The sequence below is a fragment of the Oncorhynchus gorbuscha genome, linkage group LG26 (assembly GCF_021184085.1).
Source record: "Oncorhynchus gorbuscha isolate QuinsamMale2020 ecotype Even-year linkage group LG26, OgorEven_v1.0, whole genome shotgun sequence".
Taxonomy (NCBI): domain Eukaryota; kingdom Metazoa; phylum Chordata; class Actinopteri; order Salmoniformes; family Salmonidae; genus Oncorhynchus; species Oncorhynchus gorbuscha.
Genome location: NC_060198.1, coordinates 36,024,383 through 36,044,147, shown reverse-complemented (window position 1 = coordinate 36,044,147; position 19,765 = coordinate 36,024,383). Strand labels below are relative to the sequence as shown.

Below are 19,765 nucleotides of genomic sequence, written 5' to 3'. Positions count from 1 at the left end.
TGAGTTGGTTCTACTCTTTTTGGCCATTTTCTGGTGTTTTGAACTGAGTGGTTCGAGCATAACATGTCAACCCTGTTACCCATTGATAAACAAGCTAGAAATGTTTTAACAATGTAATTTTTGTTTGCATTCAATTGCACCTCCCTGTGGCACAGAACAAGTTTCCTTTTCCCCTGTCACAAGGGGATGTATGGCTAATTTAAGATTACATCTTCAACCCTGTTACTTTGGGAGTCAGTGCCACTTACTGTAGTAATTTAGTTTTTGAACCTATGGAGTTGGGAAAACTCGTTTTTTATTAAGTTGAACATGTGCTCTTTATCGCAGAATGTTAAAATGAAGTGAAATCAAACAGTTTTTTTAAACCAAGTAAGTTAACCATCTCAAAAGGCACCAAATTGGTGTAATTTATGTATCCTTTTATAATAGCCTACCCTGTGCCTCAGGAGTTTTTCTCACCTGACCTGGTATAAATTGGAGTTAAAAATTAGATGAAGATTGTCTTCATCTGAAGAAAATAGATCAAGAAGGGATGAAGAATTTAACTGGAAGCAAAACTACAAATCAATGCTTTCTGATGTGTAGAATGGCACTGTATCATGTCATCATTATGCGAGAGGGCTCACCTAAAAATGTCATGATATATAGGTAAACAATGGACAAAACATCAACAGGTTTCAGAAGGAAGCAGTGTCCTGGCCTATTTCCACCCCCCGCCCACTGCTTCCCCTTCTGGGAAAAGTGAATACGTCCAACCTCTGCATAGAATATTGGCAGATATTCAATGTACACAAAAAACCATCAGGATGGCCTCACCATTTATCTCTTCTGTAATGTTTACGTAAAATGAGAGAGTATGGTTAATATGTTTCCATATAGATAGGTTGTATTTCATGTTAACTCCACTGATGATGTAAACTGTTTACTACACCAATCTTTATGAATACCAGTATAAAGAATACTGCCCCTATTGATAGTTTGTTACAGTTTTACACTCTGCTATACCACTAATAAACTCCAGCTCCAGTTCAACTGTACTGAACTCATGTTGTTATGTTAATGATTAAGGACAACCTCAGGTTCTTTGCTTCAAAAAAGCATCATGCCAACAAAAACAACCAGTCTAGGACACTGTTAGGAAATGAAGTTCCAGGGAGAAGTTATTAGTTTGGATGAATGTCACAAGTAAAGTAATCAAACAAAAGGAGGCTAAAAATCCAGCTGAATAAGTGTCCTAGTTACTGACAGCTAGTCAACATTATTCAGCCAGTGATCCAAACCCAACATCTACTTTATCTTTAAGTGTGTGCAGTATTGTCCTACTGTAACATGATAACCTAGTGTCCAAGGTCAGTTACCACCCATGACAGTCTAATAAGGATGGGGACTCTCCTCATTTTCCTAATTTTCCATCTTTCACGATGGCAGCCAGAGTCACAACCTGAATGGAATAGAGATGTATGTGTGTTTGTATGTTTTTTATGTATTTACTGTATATTCATAAGTACAGACGTGACTGTGTGTGTGTGTGTGTGTGTGTGTGTGTGTGTGTGTGTGTGTGTGTGTGTGTGTGTGTGTGTGTGTGTGTGTGTGTGTGTGTGTGTGTGTGTGTGTGTGTGTGTGTGTGTGTGTGTGTTTTCTTGGTATGTTATCATTTATCCTCCCTTCACAGCCTTGAACTTTGTCTACAGTAGGGAGCCTGCTGCCAGGACACATAGACAGTTTGAGCGATATAGCCTGAGACCTCATTTCTTTCTTGTATGCTGTTCCTGTTATACTTGGACACTGTTTTCTAAGGCTGCCACCACAATCTGCAAAAATTGTTTCAGTTGGAGATGTGTGCTGTGAAAAGTGTTCTCTTGAAGTGTTCTTGTGCAGTAGCTTTGACATAAACTGGTGTCCTTATGACTTTGTAGACCAGAAAGCTGGTGGCAATATGACATGAAGATGAGATATTGCAGTCTACATATGGAAAGAAAGTCCCCATACACACTACCTCCCAGCTTGAACAAAAAGTAGGCCTACGTCCCGTCAATAAATAATCAGATCTGTGCAGAAACAGAGTGCTCCTTTTTCTTTCTTTAAGACAAAAACAAGCTCACACTAAAAATCAGTCGCCTGAGTCCATATAAAACGGGAATATAAAACACCTGTGTGATTTGTGTATTTACAATCATACAATTTCATAAATAAATACATCATACCTCCCATGCTTCTGTCAGGAATTACAGAACGTTTGTGTTATTCAACAGGCTGTCATCCCGCTAATGTAATAGCCATTGGTAGTGCCCTTATTATCTAAAAGGATAAAGAAATGTAATTCCGGAAAAATGTCATTCTCAAATTAGTGCTAAAAATCTGGTGGAATTATAAAGTATAATAGATCTATGTGAAAGGTGACTATTTTGAAACTACTAAAGCATCTCAATATTAATTAATTATGGAAAACCAAAGGCAGTAAACACTATTAACACAGTTAACTTGTAACCTGTATTTTGTGTATGTATGACACATTTACAACACAAAAAGGCTTATCAGACCAAAACTTCAGGCTTCAAGTAAAGTACCAATCAGAGTGTAATGATTCTAAAATAAATATAAGCATTTATTTATGTACATCAAATGTTTAACGGTGTACAAATTCTACACTGGGACGTCATGACCAATTTTTTTTAATGAATATTTACAAATACATTATGAACATAATATTTACATACACGTGATCTGCACTGTTGATGTTAGTTAACACAAATTTCTGGATTTATTCCATATGGCTATTGAATTAAACAATATGTTTAGTCCCAACCCCACATAAAAAAAACACAACAGATATAAACAAAAACTTTCAATGACTCAACAGAAATGTCTTTGTTAGGCTTAGGCCATATGTAATTACCCAAACTCTGTCTGTCTAATACCTGTAACACTGTGACATCCTCAAAGTCAAACACATTTCATTGTAAACAGTTAGACACATTAATTTCCCTCTGATCTCAGAGAAAGAGGTGTCAAACATTGTGGCCTAAAGCCACCTCAACACTATCATGAGTATTTGAATAAATCATCTGGTTAAAAGATTATCAGCATGATATATAATGCACTTGGATGGCTTCTATTCCAGTACCTAGAACTGTCATAGTCCGTTTTTGCAAATAAATCTCTCTCTCCAGTAAACAATGCTGTGAAAACCATTAAAAGGCAACTTGTGTTTCTGAACCTGAATGGAGACATGATTTGCTACACTCTTAAAAAAAAGGGTTTTAAAATGGTTCAGCTGTCCCCATAGTAGAACCCTTTTTGGTTCCTGGTATAGAACCCTTTTGAATTCCATGTATAATCCTCTGTGGAAAGGGTTCTACATGGAACCCAAAAGGGTCCTATCTGGAACCAAAAAGGGTTCTTCAAAGGGTTCTGCTATGGGGACAGCCCAATAACCCTTTTAGGTTCTAGATAGCACCCTTTTTTCTAAAAGTGTAGTCTGTGTACTACTGTCGCATGACACATGAACAATGAACATGGTTTAAGGCTTTCTGTCATAGAAGAATTACACAATTATATACTGCTTTCACACAGTTGGGCTGAAAGAAAGGGAAGCTTGAGAAGGAGTGGATGACAGAAAGGAAGACAATGGAGAAAATGAGAAAGATACATCTCAGACAGACTGTCCTAAATCTACTGTCTTGGCTTGCAATTAAACACCATATTAGGGAAATTGAATGTTCCCACAGCAATAGTGTTAGAAATACAGTATAAGTGTCAGTGTGTTTAACCGTCCATGTGGATCGTGCTCCACTAGTGAGGCAATGTGGACGATTGGTATAAAAAGCTATGCTTTGACTTTGTCCCTGTCTGGTGATGATACAGAGGTAAAATTGGCTCATTTATAGAATTCAAGACGACATTCACTCTCAAAGGGTTTCATTTCAACAAGTGGCTCAGGTGTTATCAGATGTTGATATTAAAACAATTCAGGAACAAAGAAATGAGTCTGGACATAGTAAATGATATGATCCGCTCATTATTTCTAAACATTTTGTCAGTCTCAGAAATAAGTCAAATAAATACCTACGTTATTTACAATACCTCATTTATGAATTCTACATAACAAGAAAGAGAGATCTTTCTCAATTCTAAGTGGTGTTAAATAAAGTTGCTGTCACCTCTTATATCAAGGGCACTTCTTCACAAACACAAAACACTCAAATATTACAATTACATTACTGTTCTTTCATAATGTGGTTCAACGTCTGAACAGTCTTGCATTTGTTAAACATTTCACAGTTCAGACAAATCGTCTCTGAGAAAAATACTATGGTGTAGAATTGGCCAATAAAACTCAAGCTTGGTGGAGATGAGTTGATGGTCTCTTATGGCTCTGGATTGTGCACAAATGGGCAAGAAAGACACATGAATGAGAAATCTTCCTCCTTTTCCTGCTTTTCTTTCTTTCTTTGTCTTTGAGCACACAGTGGTTTGGTCAGCGGTATGACACGTTCTCTGCCTTCTCATGTCTTTGAGGTTGTGAGGTAAAAAAAAAAAGAAAGATTGTCCAGGTAGCTTATATAAAATGTCTCTCTTACTCTTCTGCTCTCTCCTCTGAAAGCGTTTGTGTTGGCAGGGAACGGCAGCACTACGGTCAAGCCTCATCATCAAGACTCACAATCTGTCTCTGAGGGGAAGGAAACAAAGAGGAATACATTAGGTCCCTGACCTACAGCTACTGTACAACATACCATAGGCTACATATGCTAATACAAAAACACAAACAAGTGACATTGAGATTGAGTGTGTATGACAGATTGGCCTCTTACCGGTGGGTAGGAGTAGCCGTCTGGACTGTGGCTCCTGCATATGTGCACCTGGTCTTCAGTGGTCTTCTGGTAGACTGGGTTTTCAAAGTGAATGGTGTTGGTGTTCTTCAGCCTGTAGTTCCTCCACAGCAGCACGGCAACAAATGCCACCAGACACACAATGGCTGAGGGACAGAGAGAGAGACATACAGGTCAGAGGGTATTTGTTGATGCTAAAGTGGGGTTTTAACGTTATTGGTGTGTAATAATCATGCTAACTGTGTGTCTAAGTCAGTGATGTTAAAGCAATTTACCTATAGGCAGCGCGATGTATAAAGCTGCAGGGGTTGAAGGGACTGTGGGTATAGCAGCAAATTCATGGTGGATGTCTGAAGGGCAAAACAAGAACAAATTAGATCAATGATACACCATGTCAAAGTGTGATGTTCCAGGAAAGTTTCATCTTTCAAAATATTCATTGCTGATAACTCCTGCATTTAATGAGAGCACACATTTAAGTTGTGCTTACCCTGAGTGGTGACTTGAGGCACTGTGGTAGTCTGGGCCTGGGGGATCCTGGGTGTATCTGGCTGGGCAGGCTGGGGGTTGCGTGGCACAGGCTTGGTAGTGCGGGGAGGCGCAGGCGTAACTGTGGTAGCGATGATGGGGGCCTTAGTGGTGGCGCGGGCTGGAGGTGCAGGGGAGGTGCGGACGGGTGCCGGTGGGGGGTTGGGGGAGGGAACAATGGGCTTGACTGGAGTTGCAGGTGTTGGTACAGCTGGTCAATATAAAGATAACACTTAGGTTAGATATTATACAGGAAGCAAGGGATCATATATTTCCCCTGAGTTATGCTACATAGAGAGGCTGAGGGTGCTAGCTAGATATATACCTGGTACACATTTCCTCATGTCTTTGGCCAGCAGCATGTTGTCAGGGCATGCACAGGTGTACTTGGGGGAATGTAGGCCCACCTGGGGGGCTGCCAGACACATGAACTCACAGCCTCCGTTGGCCACCTTGCACCAGTCCCTGCCTGGAGTGGGGCAGAGGGGAGGAGGGGATTAAGTCTGGGGACTGGTTTGTCTCAATAGAAAGCACATTGCTATTGCTATGCTACTGCAGCATTGTAACTTAATTGTAATAGTCTGAGGCTCCAGACACAAAAATAGCACTTTGAATAAAATGCATCCCTGACGTGCAACCGTTACACCAAAACATATTGGTTCCTAACTCTATGGCTACTCTTACATAAACAAACTACTGATCTAACTAACTATGGGAAGATTAAAAATCTGAGAGACCTGATATACATACCAGTTGGCTGTTTGAGGTTGTGGTACAACACAATGTCCTCTGGGGATACCAGGTGCTCTGCCACAGGCTTGATGTCCCTGCCTGTCACACGGTTGGCACTCAGAATGGCATTGTTGCTGACATCTGTCCAAAACACTCTTTCCTACACACAGAATACACAGTACTCCATTTAAACATTTCTCATCTCTGCATAAACATATGAAATATATATGGTTATTTTCAGACTTATTTTCATAGTGCCTCATTTAAAAGTTAAAGTTGTAATTTTGGCACTCACCTCAAACACAGTGATGCCTAGGGGATGGGCTAGCCTGTGTTCATCTATAATGAGTGTCCTTCGGCCGCCACCCTGGACGTCGATACTGGAGAGGGTGTGCAGCTTGGAGTCCACCCAGTACAGCCGCTGGTTCAGCAGGTCTGACCAGGAAATAGGACAAGAGAAACTAGTCAGACCAGAGTGACCATGCAGAAACACACACAATTATGCATGCGCACCCTCACACACAAAGGTAGGAAGTTATGAAAGTGCTCACCAAGGGTGATTCCATTGGGCCACACAATGTTGTCTGTGACCAGAGCAGCACGGTCTCCTCCGTTCAGACCTCCCTTCTCAATCTTGGCTGGAGTTCCCCAGTCAGTCCAGTACATGAAGCTAGGAGGGCAGCAGAACACATTTATTGAAGCATGTCATCATTCAACAAATATCCTGTGTAGGCTCAATGTTTCTGTCATTGTGCTCAACCCTGAAGCCAATGTGTGATACCTACTTGCTGTGGGGGTCGACCACAATAGCGCGGGGCTTGGCCAGGTCATTCCGGAAGAGAGTCTTGCGGCGGCTCCCGTTGGCGGTTGACACAGAGATGCTGCTGCGGATGCTGTCGGTCCAGTAGATGTTGCCGTGGACCCAGTCAAAGGCGATGCCCTCCGGAGCTTCGATGTCGCTGTCAATCACAACTTTGTGCTGCGCTGTGTCTGCAGCCAAGTCCATTGAGGTGCTGGATTGTAGGAGAAGGGTGGAAAATAGAGAGAAAATATATTTATTATACCATCATCATCATTCTAGTCAACATCATCAAGATATCACTGGGAGCAATAGGAATACAACAGGGCTCTATGGATAAAGGTAACATGGAAGCTTTGCTCACCTGTAGATCTTCTTCTGGGAGAGGTCAGACCAGTAAATCTCCTTGGCAACCATGTCCATGTCCAGAGCCACTGCATTCTTCAGGTGGGGGATGACACGCGTGTACTCACTCTTGTCCAGTGTCATCTTCCTCACCTCATGGCGATTGGTGAAGAACAGATAGGCTACAGTGCCTGTGTGATCAGACGAGAGAGTATCGTTCCAATAACTGCAATGCATGACCCATGACATTTTTTAAATAAACTTGATCAAAACATGAGCAAAGTAAGCATTCAGTCTTTCTTAGGACCAATACTTACCGATGGCCTTGCAGGCTTTGGTCGCTGGGTCGACCTGGTAGCCCTCCTCACACTCGCACTTGTAGCTGCCCATATGATTGACACAGATCTGGCTGCAGATGTCTGGGTTGGCACACTCATCGATATCTGTGGAAAGAGGTACAGGACAGATATGACGTCTGTGTAGCTGGCACAGTGTTGGAGAAGGTAAACGGTGGCATAGGGTCAGACAAAGGGGGTGTGACAGTAACAGCACTGAGTCATCATGGCTCCACAGGGAAGTGGTCCAGTCAGGACAGAGACCTTCTCACCCCACTATAACCAGCTTACACTGCCATACAGGGTTGAACTAAGGCAAAGGTATCAATGGGCACATCGCCTGGCTCTAGGCCTAAAGGATGTACAGTCTGAAGTCCACATTGGCACGGACATCAGATCCAATATGGCTGCTGATTGAGCCAACTTTTTGAGCTCTGTGGACACACATGCAGCTGCAGTTGTAAGGAGTTTTACCTTCACAGCGTTTCTTGTCCGTCAGGTAGTAGCCGGTGGGACATTGGCACTCATAGCCGAACTTCAGGTCATTGCAGATGTGTGAGCAGCCGCCATTGTTGTACAGGCACTCGTTGGAATCTGCAGGGAGGGTTAGAGGAGAGAAAAGTGACAGTTCAACACCAGTCCACAACTCCGTTCTTTCAGCAACCACAGCTAGATAGCATTCCCATGGTTTCCATCCAACTCATTTTACGTGAGAAGCTAACCATAGGCAAAACAACATTCCCCCTAAGTACATGTTCCATCTTCATACTCACCACACTCCCTGAGAGGCTCATCTGACCAGTCCCTGCAGTCACGCTGCTTGTCACACACCTTCTCCATACTGATGCACTCCCCACTACGGCACTTAAACCTGGTGGGACCCTTGCAATGGCTCACTGTGGAGGAGAGGAGAGTGTGACTATAACACAAAGGTAGTATTACCATCCCAGTAGGTCACAGTAGTAGAAGCAGAGGTAGTAGCTTTATGTGGGGCAAGAGCCTACCATTGACACAGCCCATTTCATCACTCAAGTCTCTGCAGTCGTACTGGCGGTTACATTGGCGCCCGCCGTGGATACAGGTGCCATCACCGCATTGGAACTCATCGGGGCGGCAGGTGAGGCGGCCTATGGAGAAAAGGAGAGATTGAGAGGTCAGTCAAAAATTCATACACAACTTACATATTAAAGACAGAAAATATTAAAGCAAATATAGCTAACAGAAGTAATAAACGGGTAATAAGAGAGAGGGAATGTACTCACTACAGTTGGTCTCGTCAGAGCGATCCAGGCAGTCGAATCCTCCATCACATTTCCAGCTGCTGTGGATACACTCCCCGCTGCCACATTGGAACTCCCGAAGGGAGCAGGGCTTGGGGGCACCCTCAGGGTCTCGCGTCCCACAGTTCTGGGGCCACTCGTCAGAGCCATCCGAGCAGTCAGCGTCTCCGTCGCAGGCCCACAGGTGCGGCACACATACAGAGTTGTTGCACTGGAAGGAGGTGGAGCTACAGGTGGTGGGTGGGCAGGAAGCCTCGTCGCTCCCGTCATCACAGTCCAACTCCTCATCACACACAAAGGAGGCCGACACACACTGGCCGTTACTGCAGTGGAATTTGTTATCTGTGCAGTGCTTGGGCGCTGTGGGAGGAACAGAGACATGTGTGTTAGAGGGGAGCCTCATTTGTCAGGCTTATATCAGTTGGGAAAGAATGGGACTGAGAAGGAAAAGAGAGAGTAGATGAGAGAAGGGGAAATGTTGGGAGGTAAGTTGGGGAGAAAGGTACAATAGAGAGTGGAGAAGACAGGACCACTCACCACAGCTCTCCTCATCAGCTCCATTCTCACAGTCTGCTTTGCCGTCACAGAGCCAGGTACTGGGAACACACTGGTTCAGACGTCCACCACAGCTGAACTCTGTGGTTCCGCATGTTCTGGCCGCTACAGGTGCAACCGAAAAGAGAGAACAACCATCAGTGACTGAAACTGAAAAAGATGTTGAACTAGAAGTGTGGTTCAATCCTCTATTGTATTCCTATTAGCTACGGCGGTATGTGTTACTCACAGCATGTTCCGGGGAGCTCGTCAGTTCCATCTCCACAATCATCTGTGTCGTCACACACCCATCTCAGCGTAATGCACTTCCCGTTCCCACACAGGAACTGCCCGATCCCACATACTGTCTCTGTGTCTATAAGGGAAAAACACACGTACCCACACGGTCAGTCCATGACTATTCATTCTGGTGAACAACAAAATCTCAAAATCAAAATGGGCTTTAAGGAGCATTTAACTGAATAACATTTACAACCCCGGATACAATGTAAAATGGGACAATAAATCTCTCATGAATGAAACCAATTGCTGTTCTATTTATTTCTGGGAAGCACACAAACCAGATGCTTTCGAGAGGACACTGTATATAGCTGCATATTGATCTGGTACTGGTACTCCTGGCAAAGTACACAAATTAGACACTTTCCCGAGAGGGGTTGCGTGGCAAGACAAGCCCATGACACTGAAAAGCCTTAGCAGGATAGGACAACCAGTGGTATTTCTCTGCTTTATCATCTACATACTGTCAGGTCAGTCAAGAACACAATACATTATTTCAACACCTGTATCCTGACATAATAAACCACAGGAAAAGGAAAAAGTGTCTCTGTTTTCTGTAACTCTGTGGATGCTATCTGAGGCAAATACTTGAGCAGACCATAAATCAGAATATATAGAGTTAAAACAAAAGTGCTAGAGCAGGTTGCATCTTCTGGGTCTCATTTCCCAGCTTGCAGTCATACAGTATGTGACAGTGAGTGGTGGAGGGGATGGCTGTTCGGTGGGCTATGGCAGGGATGCTGGTAACACATCAACAAAGAGGCAGGGGGATGGGTGGGAGAGGCCCATTATGACCCTCTCCCTCAACATACACACATATACATGTACAGACACATACACATGCAAATTCCAACCTGCCTATAGAGGAGGAATGTGGAGAATATACAACTCAAACACACTGACACATGCACACACACACACACACAAATTTTACACCTGCCATTGGTAGTGGAGAATGTACATTTTTGTCAGTAATTGGGTGGTGGTGACTGAAGACAAATGAGAAGAGATCATAGACATACAGTACTGGCTGATGTTATGTTTCTCCTTAACATCTTCATTGTCCTCCATGCAGTTCTGAATGCTCTTCATCCATCAAACAAAGACCTTCTAGACCTCCTACAGCTCTCCACCCAACCCCCTATCTAAATCACCCTAGTTAGTCAACTGGAAGAATCAATTAAGACACTGTACTGTATATAAGTGCCCCTGGCCACAGAGATGACTCACAGCAGTGTCCAGATGCCACTGGGAATTCCTTATCCTGCACTTAGGCCTCAAAACACTGGATGGACACCTGTTTCTGATAGGAGCCAAAGGGAGGAGCTTGACCAAAGGGAGGAGCTTGAATCACACCACTGGTAGCTGATTGGGTCAAGCGGAAGGTTTGCATGATAATAACAGTAGAGACAATAGTGGGCTAGGTACTCTTTTTACTGACCACTGGGGATGGATTTTCAAAACAGAACAGTTCCTGGGTGAGGTTTCTCACCAACGGTTTCAGTTGCAGGAACAATAATACCTACTGAATAGCACTGCCATGTTATTTCAAGAATGTAAATAAGGGGATTTGGAAAGATTTAACAATTTATGCTCATTTAACAGAAGGCTGATAGTTTGGCCTAAATTTTCTTTACTGAGATATTTTGGTCATAAACTGTGACAGAGCAGTTCTGTTGCTTTTCGTTCCGTTCTATTCAACAGATGTCAACAGCAGATCTGGGAAAGTGGATGGAAATTAAATGGGGAAATCTAGTACAGATATGACTCTGTGAACAAACAGTATGAACATGAGAAGTCAATGTCCTCATTCACCATGTCTCCACAGCTGAACAGGTTAATGCCATTCCAGTTCTGGACCCAGCTGTCCCCATATAAGAGTGTACTATGGGTGGCTGTATTGGTGGCACCCTCTTCCATGTGCACTCCCTTTCTTTAAAGGTTTTATCATTAGTGACTTTAATCTTATCTTACCTGGTTGTCTTATCTATAGAGTTCCCTTGTCAGTGAACAAGACTAGCCACAAAATAAGAGCAAAACAACAAGTGAATGAATACCCACACAACATAAAAGAATACCCAGATGTGATCACATTTCACACTGCCATCCCTTGGAAAACAGTTTGTGTTCTAGTAACTCACACAATATGACCCTCTAGGGCCAGGTGAGTATATTGACTTAATACCTGAAAACTCTAATCAAAAGCTATCAAAGTCTCTCTCTCTCACTTTATCATGTCCACCTGTCCTCATTCTCAGAGAGAAATGATGGTCAGATGCAGGCGAATGCCCTGCCTTCAATAACATTTGGTTAGGCTTAAAGTTCAGTCCATCAAAGGCTCGGACTGACAAGGTTTACTGATTAACCTTGGGGAGAAATGTAACGTGGCATACTTGTTTGTCTGTCCTCTGATGTGTGGTGTGTTTAATTGATCTTCCGTTCTCTATCAGGACAAGCTGGAGGAGAGGAAACAGCTCTGCCCACTGTTTGATGAGCTGTTGAAGCTGGCTAATGAAGTCAAAATCTCTTCATATGACACTTAGAAGGCATGGACATGGTTTACAGATAGCATGATAAAGTGATTTGCACAGGCTTACAGTTAATCAGTACCACTTTCTAAATAGGTGATGGAACAGATATTTTTTGAGATGGGGCATGTCATTCTGCAACTACTTTTATTTATCGCCCAGCACTCTCCATTTAGGCCCTCAGAAAATGTCATGGCAAAAACTGTATTCTTTCTGATTATTTGCAAATAGATCGAATCAAGTTCCCAGTGTGAGTCTCCCATTCGATGTCACATTCTCGATATATATGCACGTTGCAGATTGCGCAATATGAGGGATGTCCGCTCCTCCTGATAAGACAATAGACAATGTGAGAATGAGCACAGACTGTTTCAGATTGCTGATGCTCTCACAACAACACAACTCTGTTGTGTCAATGGATAGGAGTGTGAGAGCCAGTTCCAACCCGTTCCTGGCACTTTTACCCAAACATTTCCATACTGGTCCCAACACTAACACTGGAAGTTATTGCATACAGGGCAGATGGTGTTGAAACAATATGTTGGAATGTTGCCTCAAGAGGAATACTTGAAAGTCCTGCTTTGTGGAGGTGGGCAAGAGGGATTCCTTTCATTCTCAGGGTGGCCCACCACAATGATGTCATAGGGCCATCTATACATCATGAAAGAGTCAAAAACATGCGTGAACACCAGAGAATCTAGATTGCAATGTGACTGGTTATTGCATCAGTTGAGAACACATTTAGTCTATTGCAGCCTTGCTATGTAGCCTAATTATACAATAACTCACTTGTAATCTGCTGTTCCTGAATTTGGAAGATTTTTGCACTTTAAAGCTAGAATGAGCAGTTGAACAACTGCAATTGAGTTTTGGTAAAAAGCTGAGGAATAGGCCTGAAGAAATGTAACCTCTCTCAAATTCATAGACATAGCCAGACTATAGATGCAAGGACTGACCATCCAGGATATCAACATTATAATCTGAACCATGTTTTGAGACTATGCAGGGTGTGTTTACATTTAGCCTGTATTGTTTACAAACATTGGAGGTAAAAAAAAACACATACATTTTGGGTTCTGATGGTGTACAACAGCTGGACTAAGCTCATTAGGTATGTATAAGTGGCACAGCGGTCTTAGGCACTGCATCTGGGTGCTAAGAGGCATCACTACAGTCCCTGGTTCGATTCCAGGCTGCATCACAGCTGGCCATGATTGGGAGTACCTAAATTGGTCGAGCATCGTCCGGGTTTGGCCAGGGTAGGCCGTCATTGTAAATAAGAATATGTTCTTAACTTACTTGTCTAGTTAAATAAAAATATAATCAATGGGTGTATATATAATTAGGTAGATACCCATAAACTTCTAGTCATTGCGCTAATGCTAGTTAGAATTGGCTCGCTAAACTACCTCAGACTTCCTTCATACTGGCCAATGGTATCCACGAGTTCATCTGACTCCGACTCTCCCGTACTATCCATTTAATTTATAAATACTAAAATTGATGTAGCAATGAAGGATTATAGCTTTAAGATAACAATAGCCTACTAACAAAATAATTGTCTTACACAAAAAAGTATTGCACAATAGCGCAAAAATGTAAACTGCTGCTCTTCTCAACATGCACTAAAACGCAAACATAATTTAGCCTCGACCCGGCTCCTATACCACAACAAGCTTTCGGAAACGTCATGTTGCACATTTTCAAATCTGATTGGCCAAGGAATCTCATGGCCAACAACAAATCAGAGGCAGTGAACGTAGTTAAATCATACAAATGCCGGTAAAAATAGATAATGTAAATGTATCTAAAGATAAATGTGAGTGCAATGACAAAATAAATAATCGCCTACACATTGTGTTCTGATAATAATAAGAAACTATTTGTGTTGCACATTATCGCAGCTTCTTCAAGATGCAACACAAATTTGACCTACATTCTACAAATAACTGGCCCCCTCCCCCGTCGTGGTGCATCAGGCGATGTCCAAGAGTGGGCTATTTAAACATTTCAAATCGATTGATAACTGCCATTTACGATAGACATAATATTTAACAAGACGGTAGGCTATGTTTAAAAAATATACTTACTTTGCCACTATGCATTAATGGAACAAATAACAAATAAGCCAAATTAATTGGGAATTATTCCCGAAGTTTACGATACACTAGAGTAGACCTATGTTAGAATAAAGATACTTACTTGTTTTGACAACACAGCAAGCCAGGAACACCAACAGCACGCACAGCAGCCGTCCCATAGTCTGCAGCCAAATTGTTCAAATGATTTACACTTTACTCTGACTGTCAATAAGGCACAATGACACAGCTATAACAATGTATATGATATGGTTATTCATTTACCAAGTTAAAACGATTGTTTTATTTTAAAGTCACTGCTTCCAAGCTATTCAGTTCCTCTGCTCTTATGTTCTGGATTAAGATGCGCTTGGGACGAGAGGTTAGTCAAGGATGCTCCTGACAGTGTAATCATGTTTGGCAACATCAGAGCAATTTCAATGTGGTCCAGGAGTGGGCTGGAACGGGAGGAGCCCAAGAAGCATAGGGCGGGGTTTGGAGTGGTGTGATCTCTGGAATACAGAGAGCCTCACTATCGAAAGGCGTGTCTCCAGACGCTCTATTTTACTACTGTTTAACCCTTTGTGTGTGCGTGTGTGTATGTGTGTCTTGAGTTAATTCTTAAAGCTCCATGCACGAACCGAACACACACACGCGCGCGCACACACACACACACACACACACACACACACACACACACACACACACACACACACACACACACACACACACACACACACACACACACACACACACACACACACACACACACACACACACACTAGAGGGGGGCCTAGACATACCAATATTTGTCTATAAACTCATTCTGACAGGCACTTGTAAGTATTCAAAAGCAGGATCTCCCTGGTCAAAACAATAGATAAAAATTGTTTGAAGTTTTGGTCAAAACATATTTGCTTGCTTTTCCGTGGGTGTTGGTAAAAGTGGTAACTATAAAGGTGATTCTTAATAGTGATAGGTTCTACATATCTCAGTAAAACTATCTTGTGACATTTTGATAAAACTGTACAATTTCATGACTCAGCTCAATCCAGACACAAACAGAACATGACATGGGGACAACCTCAAGGAACCCCAACAGCCTATGAAATACAACAGCACTGAGTTTGGGGAGAGAAGAAAAATAAATGGGATGTTAGTGAACCAAACAATAAGCACAGATCATGTGATCAGATCTATCATGATGGCCTTGAGGACTAATTCTCTTCTAGTTTGTACTTGCTCTATCTATTTTTAATATTGATCTATCCAATGTCCATCAGTGTACAATGACGCACCATCTCTTATACAAAACACAAAAATGCCACAGCCAAACGACTGTGCTTTTCCCTCATGGTCAGAGCAGCAATGCGTGACAACACAAATAATAGCAAAACAAGAAGTCAAACTGCTCTAGCTCTCATGGGTCTGCTGCACCGACCAGTAGTAGTATGACATCCTGCCATGCCTCTGTCAACCAGTAACTAACTACAGCTCCCTATCTTATTTCAGACCAACTAGAACCTTCTGTAGCTCAGTTGGTAGAGCATGGCGCTTGTAACGCCAGGGTAGTGGGTTCGATTCCCGGGACCACCCATACGTAGAATGTATGCACACATGACTGTAAGTCGCTTTGGATAAAAGCGTCTGCTAAATGGCATATATACATATACAACAAGCTAAAAACTGTAATCTAATTGTGTCTAGCTACACACAGTAGCTGGAAATAAGATGGCAGGAGAAGCCAAGGCTTTGATGATGACAGCAGATTATATAGCTATTACCCTCTCCTTCTGAAGCAATGGAGTTTTATTTAGTAACAGGGAGTGGTAACACAGATGTAATCAAGATTATGTCAGGCAGATTTGGATCATACTACACTACATCAAGATGAAAGAGTAACAATTACATTTCATGTTACAATACCTTACAAAATAATCATTGCTAATTGGTTTTTACTCCAGGATTGAGATGTATTTCCTTCACATGGATTCGGAGAAAGCTGACCTAATATTTGAGACCATTAATAGGAGTTGACAGTCACCCAACTCTCTGCCCTCTGGTGAGAGTGGGTCCTCTCAGTGACCGGCCCTTGAATAGCCCGCCATGGGGCATGAAAGCTTCTGAAACTGTGCAAAGGAGAACCACAGAAGTGCCTAATGAGACTGTCACTAATTGTGCTGCCCTCACTGCTCCCGCTATTGGAATGCTGATTGGGCAGATATGTCTCATTGCAGGGAAAAGCATTCTTCAGATATCATCTATTCAGTTTCCTATAAACACAGTTCTTAAAGAGCAGGAACAAAGCCATTCATTCAGAGTGGAGGTTAAGGTGAGCATATTGTATCACTCCATCGTATTTTCACCTGAAACCAGAAAGTGCACCATCCCCACTGCCAACTAGCCCATCTCTCCGCCCCCTACAGCATCTCACCATTTGCAATCCCTCCCACTGCAGCCTATGTAAACAATGAGGACAACAGTGGTGTAAAGTACTAAAGAAGAAATACTTTAAAGAACTTCTTAAATCATTTTTGGGGGGTATCTGTACTTTACTATTTTTTTCTTTTGACAACTTTTACTTCACTACATTCCTGAAGAAAAGTATGTACTTTTTACTCCATACATTTTCCCTTACACACAAAATGTATTTGTTACAATTTGAATGCTTAGCAGGGAAATGGTCAAATTCCCACAAATTCCCACACAAGAGAATCAAGAGAACATCCTATGATCTGGCGGACATCCCAAACAAAAATCTACAGTGCCTTGCGAAAGTATTCGGCCCCCTTGAACTTTGCGACCTTTTGCCACATTTCAGGCTTCAAACATAAAGATATAAAACTGTATTTTTTTGTGACGAATCAACAACAAGTGGGACACAATCATGAAGTGGAATGACATTTATTGGATATTTCAAACTTTTTTAACAAATCAAAAACTGAAAAATTGGGCGTGCAAAATCCCTCCAATTGCCTGTTGGCCCAGTGATCCATCCTGACAGACCTGGAAAGCATATGCTGCGTAGACATCGGGTGCCTTGCACTAGATGTATTATAAAGTTAAAATGAGGAAAGCACATGATTCTTGGCGTGTAGCCTAGTCTGATGTTTCACGTGGAGGCCTTCACCTAGCAAACATCAGTCTGTAGACTACAGGGCAATCCATCACCAACCAACTGGAAGGACTGCCATTATTTATTTGCCAAGACTTAACTGTCAAACTCCAGAAAACACATGGCTCTAATATCTCAATACAAAAGCATAGCTTTATTTCTAATGGGAGGGAAGCATACCACTTTTAGAATTGTTTTACAGTGTTTTGGCTTTGGACAATTGGATAAGGTCGAGATAAGCCATACTTTGGGTGGATACTGAATATACACTGCTCAAAAAATAAAGGGAACACTTAAACAACACAATGTAACTCCAAGTCAATCACACTTCTGTGAAATCAAACTGTCCACTTAGGAAGCAACACTGATTGACAATAAATTTCACATGCTGTTGTGCAAATGGAATAGACAACAGGTGGAAATTATAGGCATTTAGCAAGACACCCCCAATAAAGGAGTGGTTCTACAGGTGGTGACCAGACCACTTCTCAGTTTCTATGCTTCCTGGCTGATGTTTTGGTCACTTTTGAATGCTGGCGGTGCATTCACGCTACTGGTAGCATGAGACGGAGTCTACAACCCACACAAGTGGCTCAGGTAGTGCAGCTCATCCAGGATGACACATCAATGCGAGATGTGGCAAGAAGGTTTGCTGTGTCTGTCAGCGTAGTGTCCAGAGCATGGAGGCGCTACCAGGACACAGGCCAGTACATCATGAGACGTGGAGGAGGCTTTAGGAGGGCAACAACCCAGCAGCAGGACCGCTACCTCCGGCTTTGTGCAAGGAGGAGCAGGAGGAGCACTGCCAGAGCCCTACAAAATGACGTCCAGCAGGCCACAAATGTGCATGTGTCTGCTCAAACGACCAGAAACAGACTCCATGAGGGTGGTATGAGGGCCCGACGTCCACAGGTGGGGGTTGTGCTTACAGCCCAACACCATGCAGGACATTTTTCATTTGCCAGAGAACACCAAGATTGGCAAATTCGCCACTGGCGCCCTGTGCTCTTCACAGATGAAAGCAGATTCACACTGAGCACATGTGACAGACGTGACAGTCTGGAGACGCCATGGAGAACTTTCTGCTGCCTGTAACATCCTCCAGCATGACCGGTTTGGAGGTGGGTCAGTCATGGTGTGGGGTGGCATTTCTTTGGGGGGCCGCACAGCCCTCCATGTGCTCCCCAGAGGTAGCCTGACTGCCATTAGGTACCGAGATGAGATTCTCAGACCCCTTGTGAGACCATATGCTGGTGCGGTTGGCCCTGGGTTCCTCCTAATGCAAGACAATGCTAGACCTCATGTGGCTGGAGTGTGTCAGCAGTTCCTGCAAGAGGAAGACATTGATGATATGGACCGGCCCGCCCATTCCCCAGACCTGAATCGAATTGAGCACATCTGGGACATCATGTCTCGCTCCATCCACAAACGCCACGATGCACCACAGACTGTCCAGGAGTTGGCGGATGCTTTAGTCCAGGTCTGGGAGGAGATCCCTCAGGAGACCATCCGCCACCTCATCAGGAGCATGCCCAGGCGTTGTAGGGAGGTCATACAGGCACGTGGAGGCCACACACACTACTGAGCCTCATTTTGACTTGTTTTAAGGACATTACATCAAAGTTGGATCAGCCTGTAGTGTGGTTTTCCACTTTAATTTTGAGTGTGACTCCAAATCCAGACCTCCATGGGTTGATAAATTTGATTTCCTTTGATAATTTTTGCATGAATTTGTTGTCAGCACATTCAACTATGTAAAGAAAAAAGGATTTAATAAGAATATTTCATTCATTCAGATCTAGGATGTGTCAAATGAGAGATTGTGTCCGACACTCAAGGTCACTTCTGTTGGAACCTTGCTATCCAGCTTCCTCTCGTATGCCACAAGTCTTGGAGATATGACAATGTGAGACAACTTGTGCAGATACATGTTGAAACATATAACCACTGGTTGCAACCCCTCCGCCTTGCCCTCCACTCAACCCCTCAAGACAGCTCACATGTGTGTCATGGATGTTATTCATAACAGACCGTCTCCTCCCCCTGCCTACAGAGCAGTGAGAGGAACTGTTCCACTGGTGACTCGGTTCTTCCACCCCTGTGGTGGTGCGCCAGCTATAAATCCTGTACACTGATCTGTTCTCCTGGTTTCAACACTCACATTCTTGTCCATCATCCATATCTCTTCAGATTTCACCTCAACTTCACCACTCCTGACCATCATCCCTCCTAGCAAATAAGCTTTCTTATTGGAATGTATTTTTGATCAATGACAAACTACAAAATAAACTGGCCATGTTAACCCTTAGGATAATAAGGCTAGTCAGAGGTTGATCTCAGCGCAGTCAGAATCCCTGGCATC

At 43.0% G+C, this 19,765-nt stretch overlaps 1 protein-coding gene across 1 annotated transcript; it reads right to left on the bottom strand.

The window, feature by feature from the left end:
- Positions 1-2,659: 2,659 nt before the first annotated feature.
- LOC124016185 (low-density lipoprotein receptor-like) lies at positions 2,660-14,696 on the bottom strand. Its single transcript, XM_046331723.1, has 18 exons — positions 14,413-14,696; positions 9,633-9,758; positions 9,386-9,508; positions 8,831-9,208; positions 8,573-8,695; positions 8,342-8,464; positions 8,043-8,162; positions 7,551-7,676; positions 7,253-7,424; positions 6,875-7,102; positions 6,641-6,759; positions 6,385-6,524; positions 6,108-6,249; positions 5,683-5,826; positions 5,320-5,568; positions 5,105-5,179; positions 4,812-4,975; positions 2,660-4,669 (listed from the first exon to the last, which is right to left on the bottom strand). Exons 1-18 carry the CDS (start codon positions 14,468-14,470, stop codon positions 4,637-4,639), a joined length of 2,643 nt encoding a protein of 880 aa, XP_046187679.1. The 5' UTR covers positions 14,471-14,696; the 3' UTR covers positions 2,660-4,636.
- Positions 14,697-19,765: the final 5,069 nt, after the last annotated feature.